This window comes from Uloborus diversus, chromosome 5 (genome assembly GCF_026930045.1).
Source record: "Uloborus diversus isolate 005 chromosome 5, Udiv.v.3.1, whole genome shotgun sequence".
Lineage (NCBI taxonomy): Eukaryota > Metazoa > Arthropoda > Arachnida > Araneae > Uloboridae > Uloborus > Uloborus diversus.
Window position 1 is genome coordinate 170,865,953 of NC_072735.1, and position 13,524 is coordinate 170,879,476.

Sequence of the window (13,524 nt, forward strand, 5' to 3'; positions counted from 1 at the left end):
TAGTCTTGTTTTAATGAAATGGTGGTTTCTAATACACTGTATCAAAACAATTTGATAGAGTAAAATCTTTTAGTGAAACTGTTTTTGGATATTGTTGATGATCGCAATTTAAAAAATGATGGAAGAAAGTTCTGTAGATGAAGTAAGGTCATTGAAGTTGTTTTATAGGTGAAGCCTTAGAAAGCATAAAAAACATGTGTAGGAGTTGTCTTAATTTTCCTGAAATTCCTTTTTAAAAAGTGTCCTTTGTTAAAGCACATTCTGTATAACAAAGTTTTAAAAAAATTAAGCTTTTGCTCAAATTGTTGTCGAAAAAATGTCCTAAAATTTCATCAAAGCAGTATCCTGATCTTTTTTTTAAGACCTGTGAAAAAACTGCACTGTTTTGTTTTTCCTGAATAATGTACCAGATATCATTTTTTTCCCCAATATAAATCAGTTGTTCTACCTGTAATTCTCTGCAGCTTCAAACTCACTCGTTGCAAAAAAAATGGGGGGGGGGGGGGGGGGGGGACACTGATTTCATCCAATTAATTTTTTTATAGTATCATTTAAAAACCATTGCAATGGTTTTAAGTCGATTTTTCCGTTTTATAAAAAGTAATTTTCTTCTTGTTATTTTCTTTTTACTAAAAATTTTAGTTTTAAGGTCCCATCAACAAAATTACATATCCCATCGACACTATGTTTTAACTTTTCTGTTGAATTCCATTGCAACAAAATTCCTGTTACAACAAATAAACTGCGTGCTCCTTTCAAATTCATTGTAATGCATTTTACTGTTGTGATTTTGAACTTTCTTCCCATTGTAGACTTTTTCTTTTCTTAACTTCTTAATACAAAAATTGATTGTAATCAGTTTAATTAGTGTGAGTGGATTAAACAAACTTTATTTCTACCAAATATGTACATTTTCCATCCCTTATGCTTGCATAATTTTAAAAAATATTCGTATCCCTAATGGGCATATTGACAACTGCTAGAAAGATGGTTTCTTTACCTGTCTATGAAATTCCATAAAATGGAAACAAAATTACTGCTTTCATTTTTAACCCTGCGCGAGCTCTGGAAATTTTATTCTGTTTACAAACTTAATCACTTTTTTAGGTACGCTAAAAGCAAAAATGTTAAAGCAACCAAAAATGACTTCCCTTCTCTAAGTGAGCAATAATGTGTTAATAAAATTTATCATTGAAAAATATTTTTTATGTTTTTATGTACTAATAATTTTGTACTCTATCTACCATGCATTATTTCTGAAAACCAAAATTGACAATATTCCTGAGAAGGCTGGGAGGGGTACTTCGTATAACTCAAATTCTGTATAACCCCTAAGTTTTCAGCAAGCTCTTTTGGGACTTGGAACTATCGAGTATTGACTGTATTTCACTCGGGGAGGGCCATACAAATTAATGAGCATTGTAAACATTGTTGTTTGATAATGTCCTTGAAAATGTTTGCTTGACAAAGTATATTCAGCATTATACTTGGTTAGTGTGATTTTTTAGTTTAGGAGCCAAAGCTGGTTGGGTTGTACTTGACATTTGTTAAAAAAGGAAAAAAACATTTCAGCTGTAAAAATCTGAATTTTTACTGTTTCCCACTGTACGAAATCAGATAAAAAACTTATCAAACAGTTTCCCTTTAATTTTTTGATTAGCTTTTCAACAGGAAACCACTCGTGTATTGCTGTAAACTCAATTCAATGTAAAGTCACACATTCAAGCATTTGAAACACAGGGTTCGTACGGGTCATGGAAATCCTGGAAAGTCATGGAAAAAAAATAAGTGAATTTCAGACCTGGAAAAGTCATGGAAAATTGAAATTTCCATTAAAAGTCATGGAAATTTATTTCAAGTCATGGAAAAATATCCTGGACAGAGATAAAATAACATTAATTAATAGAGCATTACAAATATTGAGTGATAGCAAAAAAGAGTTATTAAAAGTGGAAAATTTGAACTATCCCAAAATCAAATCTGAATTTTGAAAAATCATTGTATTCACTTCTGTTGCAGCCGCTTGCGTTTTTTGGGATGTGATTTTATTGCTTGGACATCTCTTATTTTGAATTTACTGTTATTTTCAACACTTCTTATGTTTTATATTATGTAGTAGCGAACTTGCATGTTCTTGGTTTTGTCACACCCGCTCAAAAAAGCAATCCAATTGCATCCGAGTTCGATTCCAGTACTCGTAAAATCTTTGTTATTAAATTTATCAGAGTGTATCTTAATTTGTTGAAGGTTCTATAAAGTAAAGATCTTTAGTCAGGCGATAGAATACAGAAAAAGGGGAATTCTAATACTCTAAAGTAGTACTACAGTAGTGCCCAACATACGACCCACAAAACTAATCCATGCGACCCACTGCTACGTTCAATGTCAAGAATTGAACATGTTCTGGAATTTCTGAATCAATTAATTTATATGCATTTAAAAATGTGAAAATAAGTAAACAAATCATGTACTTTTGTATCAGATGATTGATTCATTACTGAATGGTTTTTTCAAAAAATATCTGGTTTAGAAACATAAATAACTAAACTATGGGGCTTTACTTTAAAGAACCAAAATACTGTCAAGTTATGTGGATGAATAAATGCGCTGTTGGACACTGAAAGGCAACTTTTGAAGCAAATTTATTGAAACTTAATGATGACTCATTCAACCTTTGTCTCATTCATTATCATTCTGCTTGTTTATATATAAAAAAAAAAATTAGACATTTAAGCATCATAATTTTAGTTTCACTGCATTATTACTTTACTTAAATTTAAGTGATGAAGACAAATAAGAATAGTTTAGTTTTTTAGGTGTACACTTATATTTTTTCCATTACGAGTAAGTGCTTCAATGAGGCTGTGGCATTCCTATACGCGTTTTGCTGAAGCTCGTTTCCAAAACTTAGCAAGTTTGAGATTAAGTAGTGTTATTCTCTTCATAAACAAGGTCATGAAAATTTTTATTGAAGTCATGAAAAAGTCTTGGAAAAGTCATGGAATTTTTTCATCCAAATAGAGTATGAACCCTGGAAACAGCAGTCGGATATCTGAAAAAATTCTAGAAATGTTTGTGCTTCTATTTGTGCATTAGACAAGCATGAGATTATTTCTAATGATGGCCTAAATGAATTCAATCATCATTAAAGGTATTGATCATGGTTTGAAGTGATACTTCAAACTTTGATTGAGAGAATCCCCCTTTTAATCAGCTTGTCCCCACATAAATGTGAAGGGATTCTGAATTTTCCTGCTTTCTGCTGCGAAAGAGTAGACCACACAGTTTCAGCTTAAAATCTTTGGGTAAAATTGTTTTGAAATATTCTCATATCAAGAATTTGAATCCAGTAAGTTTCCATATAATTATTGAATATGTTTTATGTTGCCCTACTCTGATGCACCCATAGAAATGGTAATTTTGATTATGAATAACTTGTGAACTGGCAAAAAAAACTCAGTCGCACATCTCAGTTCTTAAAGCAGTGTTGATTGTAAAAAAAAGTTAATTGTATGAAATCCTGTCAAGAATTTCATTCTTATTTAAAATCAGCATCAAATGTATTGAAGCAAATTTGTGCGTTGGAAAATATAATACTGCATGAATTCTTTTTTCAAAGGTTCATTTCTGCTCTTTTCTATAATAAGCGTAAACTAAAAAAATATGAATTTTTCTCTAATACACATGCAGTTACTTAAATTTGTTTATTGTCCTGTAAATCAACAGTCACTTAATTCATCACTCATTCATGATTTTGTGCTGATAATTACATCTATTTTAAATCTTTTACATAGTGATGTAATTCCTGCTTTAATATATTATCAAAAGAAGAAAGTAAGGCCTTTTCCATGGAATGCTAACTTGAGCATAGGAACCACCTTGACAATTCCTATAACTGCCTACATTAAGGTAACATTACATTCATTTATTGTTTATGTGGGTTTGTGCTTTTTAAAAATATTTTTTAGTATGAAGCAGTTATGCTCCAAAAGAGTAAGAAAAGATACAGACTAACAGGAACCATTTGATAAAACAATTTTAATTTTTTGTTGGTTCTACTACTGAAACTTTGAGCTTTGGGATGCACAACCTTTTTTGAGTAAAGAACTCACTTAACAAGCAAATTAGTGAAAGTCCATGCAATATACCGACAGCCTAGTTATCCCATCCAGAGACTACAGTTTCATCTTTGTTATGTACTCATCAGGGTAGAATAGGGAATAACCAAGCTGGAGACACAAGTTTCGTACGCCCTTGAAAAACCTTGAAAAGTGCTTGGAAAAAAAAGTTCATTTCCAAGTGCTTGAAAAAGTTTGAAAGTTTTCTTCAGTGCTTGAATTCTTTCAAGAATCATTGGATTGTGCTTGAAATTCGTTCAAAATTTTCATCAGTGCAATTTTCTGAAATGTTTGATATGTAGCATCACGAAAAATTACTTTGTGTGTGAGATATTGATCCCTTTGCATACTGTAACTATTTTGATGTTTTTGAAAATTGGAAGTTATTTTTGCATATGCTACCTTAGATGAGCATTTTTTTGTTTAATTTTAATAATAAGCAGAGGAAATATTTTGGAAACCATAGCAACATTGAATTTTCTCAGACATAGCTAAAAATTACTTCACCTGTCTAAGATTTCAATCTTTTTGCATCTTGTAAATATTTTAATTTTTTTTTTTTTTTTGTGTACCTAAATGTTTCAACATATCGCACATCTAGTGCAGCACTGCCACATCTGCAAAAACTACTTTTTGAGAAAAATCAATTTAAATATAATGTGCTTTAGCTTAAATTCTTATAGTAACACACTGACACATCTCAAAAACAAGGTTAAATTTTTTTTTGTTTGTAGCTGTCATGCATTTTAATAGAACTAATACGTACTCTCTGAATACTCGCTCAGAGAGTACTCTCAGAGTACTCTCTGAATTACGTTGCCAAAGTGTAGTCGACTGATGTGCTGAACATCTCAGGATTATAATTGTGTTGTCGTAGCATGCTATACAATATAATTTTTCAGCAAATAAAGAAACACATGGTCGCCACTTTTGGTGTCTAAGACTTGTTTTTCTGGTAGCCATTTTCAATGAAATGGTTGCCCACTGGCGACTTGCAATTGCTAATCTAGAGCTTTAGTAGCAAAACATATCAATATCCAACTGGAGTTCTAACTACCGTATATACATAACGATCCCCCTACATGTAGGAGTAAAACTGGGAAAAATTCAAAAACCGGCATATAAGTCAAGTCCCTAACTTTTGTAAAAAAAAACGGGAGCGTTTTTCCACTACTTTTGAATTTTAACGTTATAAAAAAGAGGAAAATGACATGTAATCACATTTTTATGTTAGAAAACGTCCGATTTTTATTCTTTTGCTCCAAAAGGGTTCACTTTTGCAATTGCGTCTTTTGTATAGGGTTCCATTTCGCTGTTACGATTTTTTAAAATTGTTGCTTTTATTTTGATTTTATACCAATAAAATTTTATGCTGTAGCCATATTGCATTATGTTTTAAAAAATGAGCATTAATTTGCGATTATCGGGAAATTTCATGAGTACGGGAATTCATGCTCTTTTCTCGTAGTCGACTGTTTACTTTAATTATTTATTCTTTATTTCACAGTCAGACCATGTAAAATCATAGCAGAATGTTTAAGTATTTACTTCTTTAGCATCTGCTTAAAAGAAATGGACCAAAATCAGGAAAATGTTCACGTTTTTGATTGTTTTTTGTTAAGAAAAAATCGGGAAATTTTCGCAAATTCTACACCGCATATAAGCTAACCCCCTACATTTAAAGCTCATTTTTTGTAATAAATTTCTTGACTTATATGCAAGTATATACGGTAGATATTCTGCATCCTTTATGTAGCTAAATTGATTTCCCTTGTATCACTAATTTATGTTGAAATTCAATTTGACTAATGGAGGAGAGTAAGACTAAAATAACAGTATAAAATATTTCTAGGTTAATGAGACTAAGCCAAAATCATGGGGAAATGCCTATGCTCATAAGAAAGATGCAAAGATAGAAAGAGTGACTTCATATTTAATGAATGATGATGCACAAACAGAAATACCCAAAGAAAACACTATTTCTGGTAAGTAAAAAAAAATAGATATTTTTGACACTATATTATATTTTCAAGATCTAATGAAGTGACTCTTTAATTGAAATATTATCTACACTAGAGTAATTGCATATATCGAAGGCAGTATGAAAATTAAAGAAAATAAAGAAAGAAAGAAAGAACTTGGGAACAACAATGTATAAGTGGACAAACAACTAGTTTTATTCATTATAAATCTGTAAGCGCCAGAGATTTTAGAATATAAGAAACCTAAATCTAAAATACTGTTGGGTGAATTTTCTCTTGAAACAACAAGGAAAAAAAAAAGCAAAAGGTACATTATATTAGAAATATCTAACACAGCATTTCCAAAACTGTGTCAAGACCTACCAGCATAAGTCAATATTAGGTGACTCATGATGCTCTATGGATCTGTTTAGTCTTTCCACTGTAGCATTATTTTGCATTTCATTATGATTTCTTAATTTTTTTTCTGAAAAGCAAAATGTTATGAAACAAGCTGCAAACCTACAAAATCGCAAAATATTTTGTTTGAGTATATCATGAAGGTACTGGAAAAAATAAATGATACTCTTAAATTTTATTTTATGTTCTTTAAACTTTATAATATGTATCATGATTTGATGATGCTTACGGCAGTACAAGCTCACGTTGACCAATATTGGTAGGACATAATTTCTTAAGTTTGCATTTTTTGAATGTGTTTAAAAATATTTAACACACTATTTTTTCATTGCATTGGAGCCCAATGAGTAAATGAACACAATCCTTGTTTTTAATAGAGCTACATATTGGCTCTTTGTCATTTGCAGAACAAGTGCATTCCTCAGGGGTTGATTTCTTTTTTCTTTCACATGGCAGCACTATTGTTCCCTAAAGCAGAATACTTTGTGATGTTGTGCAACGTAAAATCATTTAACCAAAATTGTTCTGCAAGAACATCAAGCATTGAAGTCTTCAAAGTGCCCAAAAGTTAAACAGGCTGTAAAACTTAAACCGTGTAAGATTCTCTAAATGAAATGCATAGTAAAAGCAAACATCTAAAATTTTGTTAAAATCCTAGTCTCTGTGCCAATCTAAGTTTTTTTTTTTTTTTTTTTTTGGAAAGGGGGGGGAGGGGGATTTTACATAGTATGAGCAAGAAATTAAAAAAATGTTAATAAACCAATGAATTACGAAAATAATATACCAAATGAGTAGAGTTACAGCAGGATATGACAAAATACCTCAAAACTTTCAAAATAATTAAAATATATAAAGGATGAAAATGGATTGAAATCTCTAGCCAGACACAATTTTTGGCAAGACACATGCTTCATTGTTGGCGTGTGTCCGAAACATACATTTATGGTAGAAAATGTGGTGGATGAAAATCAATTAGGGAAAAATAAGGAAAGGGGAACCCAAAAAAGCAAGAAAAATCAGAATGTTTTCAGATTTAAAAGAAACATAGGATCCCCATGAGGTCTGAAAAAGTGAAACAAGGAGTAAAACTTGACAAAACAAACATAGAAAGCTAGAACTCCGTTAAAAGCTGGAGAAATCTCATTCTGTAATGCGATTAAAGGCATAAAGCAAGTGCAGGCGTTCAAAGATGTCAAAGATAATTTTGCAAAAACCTGTAGAATTTCGGAAAAATATCTTAATGTTGCACAAAGTTTGCTGATTTATTTCAGTTCAAAGTGAATTTAAGTGCAAGGTCCTGCAAATGACGCAGGAAATTCCAACATTTTGCTTGAGTTTCCGCCGATTAAGCGTAATGTGAGAAAATTTTGGATTTTCTTTTAATTTGAAGAAATTCTGCAGAACTACATCTTTAGTTGGAAGATATTTGCAGAAAATCTGCAGTTTCTGCAGAAATTCTACAGAAATTTCTAAAATTTCTGCAGAAAATTTTCCTCTCTTATCCAGAGTTGTTCTGCAGCTCATGCATCTGTTCTGCAACGTACATCGCAAATTTAGTATTATTCTGCTTTGGAGCTGTTGTTGAATACTGCTGTGGGAAGTTAAAGAACAGTAACTGCAATTTTTTTTTTTTTCATTTCTGTCATTGATTGTACTTTAGTGTAATTGTACACTAAACAGTACTACTGTGTTAGTGTAATTGTACACTAAACAGTACTAAACAGTAATTGTACTCTACAAGCTTGCTTGTTTGGTTTCCACTAAAAATTGAGCATGAAAAAATGTCAAATTCTAACATTTCCCTATTGTTGTTAGCATGGAATTGAAAAGCATTTCTTCAAACATCTGAAATATTCATTTCTGCAGATACTGCGCTTTTTCTTCCTATAAAAAGCCCTTACTACTTGAGCCTTCATTTTGAAAATTTAAGAGTTGAACTGCACTATGGCTGCAGACTCTCGCTGGTCAGCTAAATTTACTTAAGCCACCAGTTTGTTGGCACTCTTAGCTTCAATGAGATGGCATTTGCCTCCAGTTTGATTTGTCATTATTCCAGACTAATGAGTCCATAACAAGGACAAAATTAGTCTCTAGATGTGATAACAGGAATGTTAGTATATTGAATGTATTTCTGACTCAACGCTAGCTATAGGGCGGTAACTTACTGCAGAATAAGCATTCTTTAAAACTGAAACCAATAGTTAAAACTTAAGGTTCAGTTGCAGTATTCCTTTTCATTATTTCTAATAATTATCTAATACTTTGTACTGTCCCTTTTACTTTTTATCAAGAAGCATCTGACCCATTTTAGTACTCAGTATTCTACCATGCAAGTTACAAAAGTATGCATAAGGTAAATTTGAAAAAAAAAAAAAAAAAAAAAAAAGAACTTTGACATTTTGAATTCAAATTATGTTTTTCGCAGTCATGAGTGTGTGTGTATGTAGGCTTTTATGTGTGTGGGGGGTATGTTTGTTTGTGTGTGGGAGGGTATGTGTATGTGTGTAGGCATATGTGTGTGTGTGTTGGTGTATGCGTGAGTGAAGGCAAGTGACGCAACCTGGAGACGGTTTTTGCTAGTAGAAACAGCATTGTGAGACCGGTCGATGGTGGTTCTGCAGAGGGATGCGGGGGAAAATAAAATCATAGGAATTTAAAACTATTAAGTGAGAACAATAAGCAATCGTGATTGCTCCAAAAAAAAAAAAAAACGTTAACATCCTTTGTATGTGTTTTTGCTTAGTGATTTGTAATTTATCTTTTGTTTTGCATCTTACTTTTATTTTTGAATGTTTTTGTCTAAATGAGTATTTTTTTCCTTGAGATTTCTGAGGTGTAGCTTTGCATGAAAAATTTTCTAGACATTTCAAATATCAAGGAAATAGTATGCAGATGTATACCAATATAATTTTTTATTGGTACAATTGTCATTTTTTAGCTTTCAAATATGGTACTACTTTGGTTCCATATACAGAAGAAGATGAACAGAATATGAAGCACCAATCTGGAGAGAAGGGCTTGAGAGTGCTTGGATTTACTAAAGCTGAAAATGTGAGTAAAATATGTATTGTTAAAAAAATCAGGCAATGAAGTCTGACTATTATAAAATATTCATTAATTGGGGTTGATCTTTCTGCTCTACTTTTGAATTTATGATTTATCTTTTGTGTGTGATCAGTTACAAAACTATTTCAATGGTGTAGTTATTCAGTAGTACTTGATAACATTCTAAACTACTGGACTCATTTTTTTTTCTTTTTAGTTTTTTTGGTTTTCATGCAGTTAGATTTTTTATTTTTTAAATTTTTTGTTTTTATTTAATAATTATTTTGTATTGAAAATTTAATATTTGTTAGTGTTGAATGTAATTTTCGGAGTAGCATGAAATTTAGTTTCAATTTTTGCAATTAAAATGTTGTTGATCAGTTTTGTGTCAATTTTTTTCACATTTATATTTTTCCAGGTGCAAAGATTTCATTATGTTGGAGACAAGTCGATGTATGTATTTGAACAGAAAAACAAAGAGGTAAGTTATGTGTAGAGTCTGGATTGTATGCAAATGAATCTGCACATCTGCAATTGCTTTTTTTTTATCATTGTAAAAATTAAGGATTGACTTTTTTTTTTTTGTCTAAAAAAATAATTAAAACAATTTGTTTTTTAAACTAGTCAAAGACTAAAGTTGTTCTATTTGGGTGTTATTAAAACACATTTTTCGGCTAAAACAAAACAATACTTGACTGTGTTAGTTGGCAAAAAAAAAAAAAAAAAAGTCCAGTCTTACAATTTTTTTAGAGTGGTACCTATGGTTATTGCTCCTAGCTCAATTGTTTTGATGACAGCAGTAAATACAAAACTGTTTTGTGAAAAAGTCATCATTCTTCCTTTATAGGCATATTTTAAATTTTTAATATGTTAAATCATATAGCTAAATGTTAAAGTTGCTGTATTTTCAATACCCAATTTTATGTTTATTTCCCTGAAAAAAAGTTAATATTTGAACATTAATGCTGTTAAAAATGCCATCTACTTTTGATTTGACAAATTTCTCCCATTTCCTAAAAATTTTACAACACAAACCAGGCTGATCTAAAATACAGTTGGTTCCGGTTAATAAGGCTACATTGGGACAGGGCAATATTAGTTATAATAACCGGCTGGTCGAATTAAGCTAACAGGACCTGTGTAGCTTGACCTAGCATTCTATACACAAAACATTTAAATACTCTAAAGATTATTGTGAGCACCATATGTATGGTGAGTATACTAAGAATAAAATTGCTGTCTACGAAATTTTTAAATTTCGAAATAAATTGAAACAAAGCAAATAATATTTTTACACTTGTTCAACAACACGTTCAGACTGATACAGTTTTAGTTATTTCTTTCAGTCAGTATAAATTCAATTCAAAAACTAGAAGTAACTAAAAATGTGAGAGTGAAAAAATACTATTCGATCATTAAAAATTTCAATGAAATGTAAATTACGTATTTTATAACTTAGCATTTTTTCTTTTGAAAAAAAAATACATAATTTGAATGTGCTAACTAAACTGCCGCCATGCAATGGGAGTTTCGTTAACCTTTTTTCCCCCTGCAACTATTGCTGAATTTAATTGTAAGTTACAAGGAAGCAGTTTTAATTTTTATTGAAATAATTATTACGTTTGTTGACATACTTAAAACTTACTTCAAGTGGGCGAGTTTTAATTTCTTTCCTATTTGTTCTCATGTTCCTTGGTTCGATTAAACAGATTTCAACAGGTCCCAATAAACGAAGAATATTAGGTTGTGTTATGGGGTTTGTTTTGGTTGTTTAATATTTGGTCTAATTAAACGTTTTCCACTGTATACAGCATTGTTCCCCCCTCCCTCTCTTAACTCTATCTGAATGTCATACCATGTTTCCACTGAAAATCATAATAAATATTAAAAGGGGAAGACAAGCAATTAGAAATGTAATTGGTCATTCCACAGTAATTGACTGTGAAATGTCCGGTACATAAGGTTAAACCTCAAAATATATCCATTTTTTTCTCAGCACAAATGCACATAAGGAAGCTTTCAATTATTTTAATTTTATTTCTATTTTTGCTGTAAAAATAACATAAACCTTGAGAGATTTAGCTATACTTACAGGACATTTCTTAGCCAAATGCTGCGAAATGACCCGTATTTTTACTATTTTTTTTTTTTGAACCGCAAATAAATGTTTGATGTTAAGTAGCACATTGGGAAGATATAATTCGTGTGAAATGTCCTAGTGCTATATTTTAAATTAATGTACAAAAAATTATATTCCAAAGATGACTAGTAATCAGTCTAAAATTGCAATGCATATTATGGGGTACAACCAAAAAAACTCTTTTTCCACAGAAAAATATGATTGCATGTCATTTTATCTGTAATATAATTTTTTCTACTGTAGGAAGGTTCTTTTACCCCAAAACAAATATCTGCACTACTTATTGTTGTTTGCGCAATTTTGAAGTTATTTGTTTGTAATATTTAGCAAATTATATAATCTCTAAAAAAATGTTGATGTGTTTTTGGATCCATAGATTGTCTAACCATGAAATACTTTCGTTATTTTACCAGCTAGCAGGTGTTACTTTAGCCTCTTTTATACATGCACTTCATGATACAAAAATGGTTGCTATTGTTGGACACGTTTATTCAGCAAGATCTGCTCCAAAGATGGGATTCCTGGCTCCTAAAATAAGGCAAAGTTATGAAGTAAATGGATTTTTTTAGTCATTATTTATCAGTTTATTTTGAAATAAAAATAATTTCTCTTGTCATATTTTTGTTTTCTTTGTGTATGTTTCTAGTGCTTGGTGTTTATAACCCTACCCTTCATGGAAGACATTCGACACATTGTGTTTTCGCCATTAGATACAAATCCGAACAATATACCATCAGGTGGGGTATTTTTATTAATGTTTTTATAATGACTTTTTGTTGGGAATTTGATGCTTATTGTTATATTTGCCTAATTTTTACATAAACAGTTGAACACTGTAGACTAACTTTGATGCTCATTGTCGTATTTGAATGCTTTTTAGATGAACAGTTGAATAGTATAGATGAACTTATTACTTCTATGGATTTAACTGCTACTTAGTGAGTTGATTTTGCCATACCTCCCTTAATTTATGATTAGATTGTTTTTACTTTGATGTCATTTGATTAAAAATTATTTGCAAATGCATTGCAGTAACGTTTAGGAAAAGACTTTCACAATAGTTAGTGGTTGCAATACTGGTATACCAATACCGATATTTTTAACTATTTTCCATTTTTGTAATGCCAGTATTTTCAGTATTAGTTGCAAAAAAAAAAAAAAGTTTTCAATGTTGCTTAATTTTGAAAATATTTTCTGATACAGTAAACCCTTGTTATATCTCTCATTCGTATATATCACACTTTTATTTTGTCTCCCGAAAATATATATTTAAATATTGCATTCGACATATTGAAAAGCAAAATATTTCTCTCTCAGACAAATCATTCTATTTTTCAATCAATGAACAAAACTGGTATATGTTCCATTGCAGTTTAAGTTGGAAATTTTGATTCATGTTTTACCATAAAACAATAACAAATTTTAAATTAGTTTATCTTTGTTTAAGAAAAAAATTGGTAGACAAATCTTCTGTTGTTTTCATTAAGAAAATTGTCTTCATAGGTTAATAAACTAAACATTTTTGTGGTGACACATCATTTATTTATTTGTTTGTTAAATGAGTAGTTACTTTTCGCAACCTCATTACATTGGTTTTTCTGATGTATTGTGGTTTTTGTTATCTCCCGACAAGCACAGCATAATATATATTTACATTTTTAAAAACAATTTTGATGAGAAATTGAATAAAATTACCAAACAACATCAAACTCCATTAAGTTCATGGGTAAAGTTCAAACCAGAGTTAATAAAAAGAAAACACAAACCTATCCTTATCAAGGATATTGTTGAAGATGATGTTAGTATGGGGGTGGGGAGAGGGGAGAGAATAGTCTCCAAA

General features: G+C 30.7%; 1 protein-coding gene across 1 annotated transcript in view; it reads left to right on the top strand.

Annotated features, from left to right (window-relative positions):
* Positions 1 to 115: 115 nt before the first annotated feature.
* Positions 116 to 13,524, top strand: part of LOC129223279 (X-ray repair cross-complementing protein 5-like) — a 48,045-nt gene continuing 34,636 nt past the window's right edge. Inside the window, exons 1-7 of the mRNA XM_054857845.1 lie at positions 116 to 142; positions 5,971 to 6,103; positions 9,438 to 9,550; positions 9,963 to 10,025; positions 12,098 to 12,235; positions 12,331 to 12,421; positions 12,565 to 12,622. Of these exons, the coding sequence (XP_054713820.1) occupies positions 116 to 142; positions 5,971 to 6,103; positions 9,438 to 9,550; positions 9,963 to 10,025; positions 12,098 to 12,235; positions 12,331 to 12,421; positions 12,565 to 12,622 (623 nt within the window). The remainder of the gene's footprint in view (positions 143 to 5,970; positions 6,104 to 9,437; positions 9,551 to 9,962; positions 10,026 to 12,097; positions 12,236 to 12,330; positions 12,422 to 12,564; positions 12,623 to 13,524) is intronic.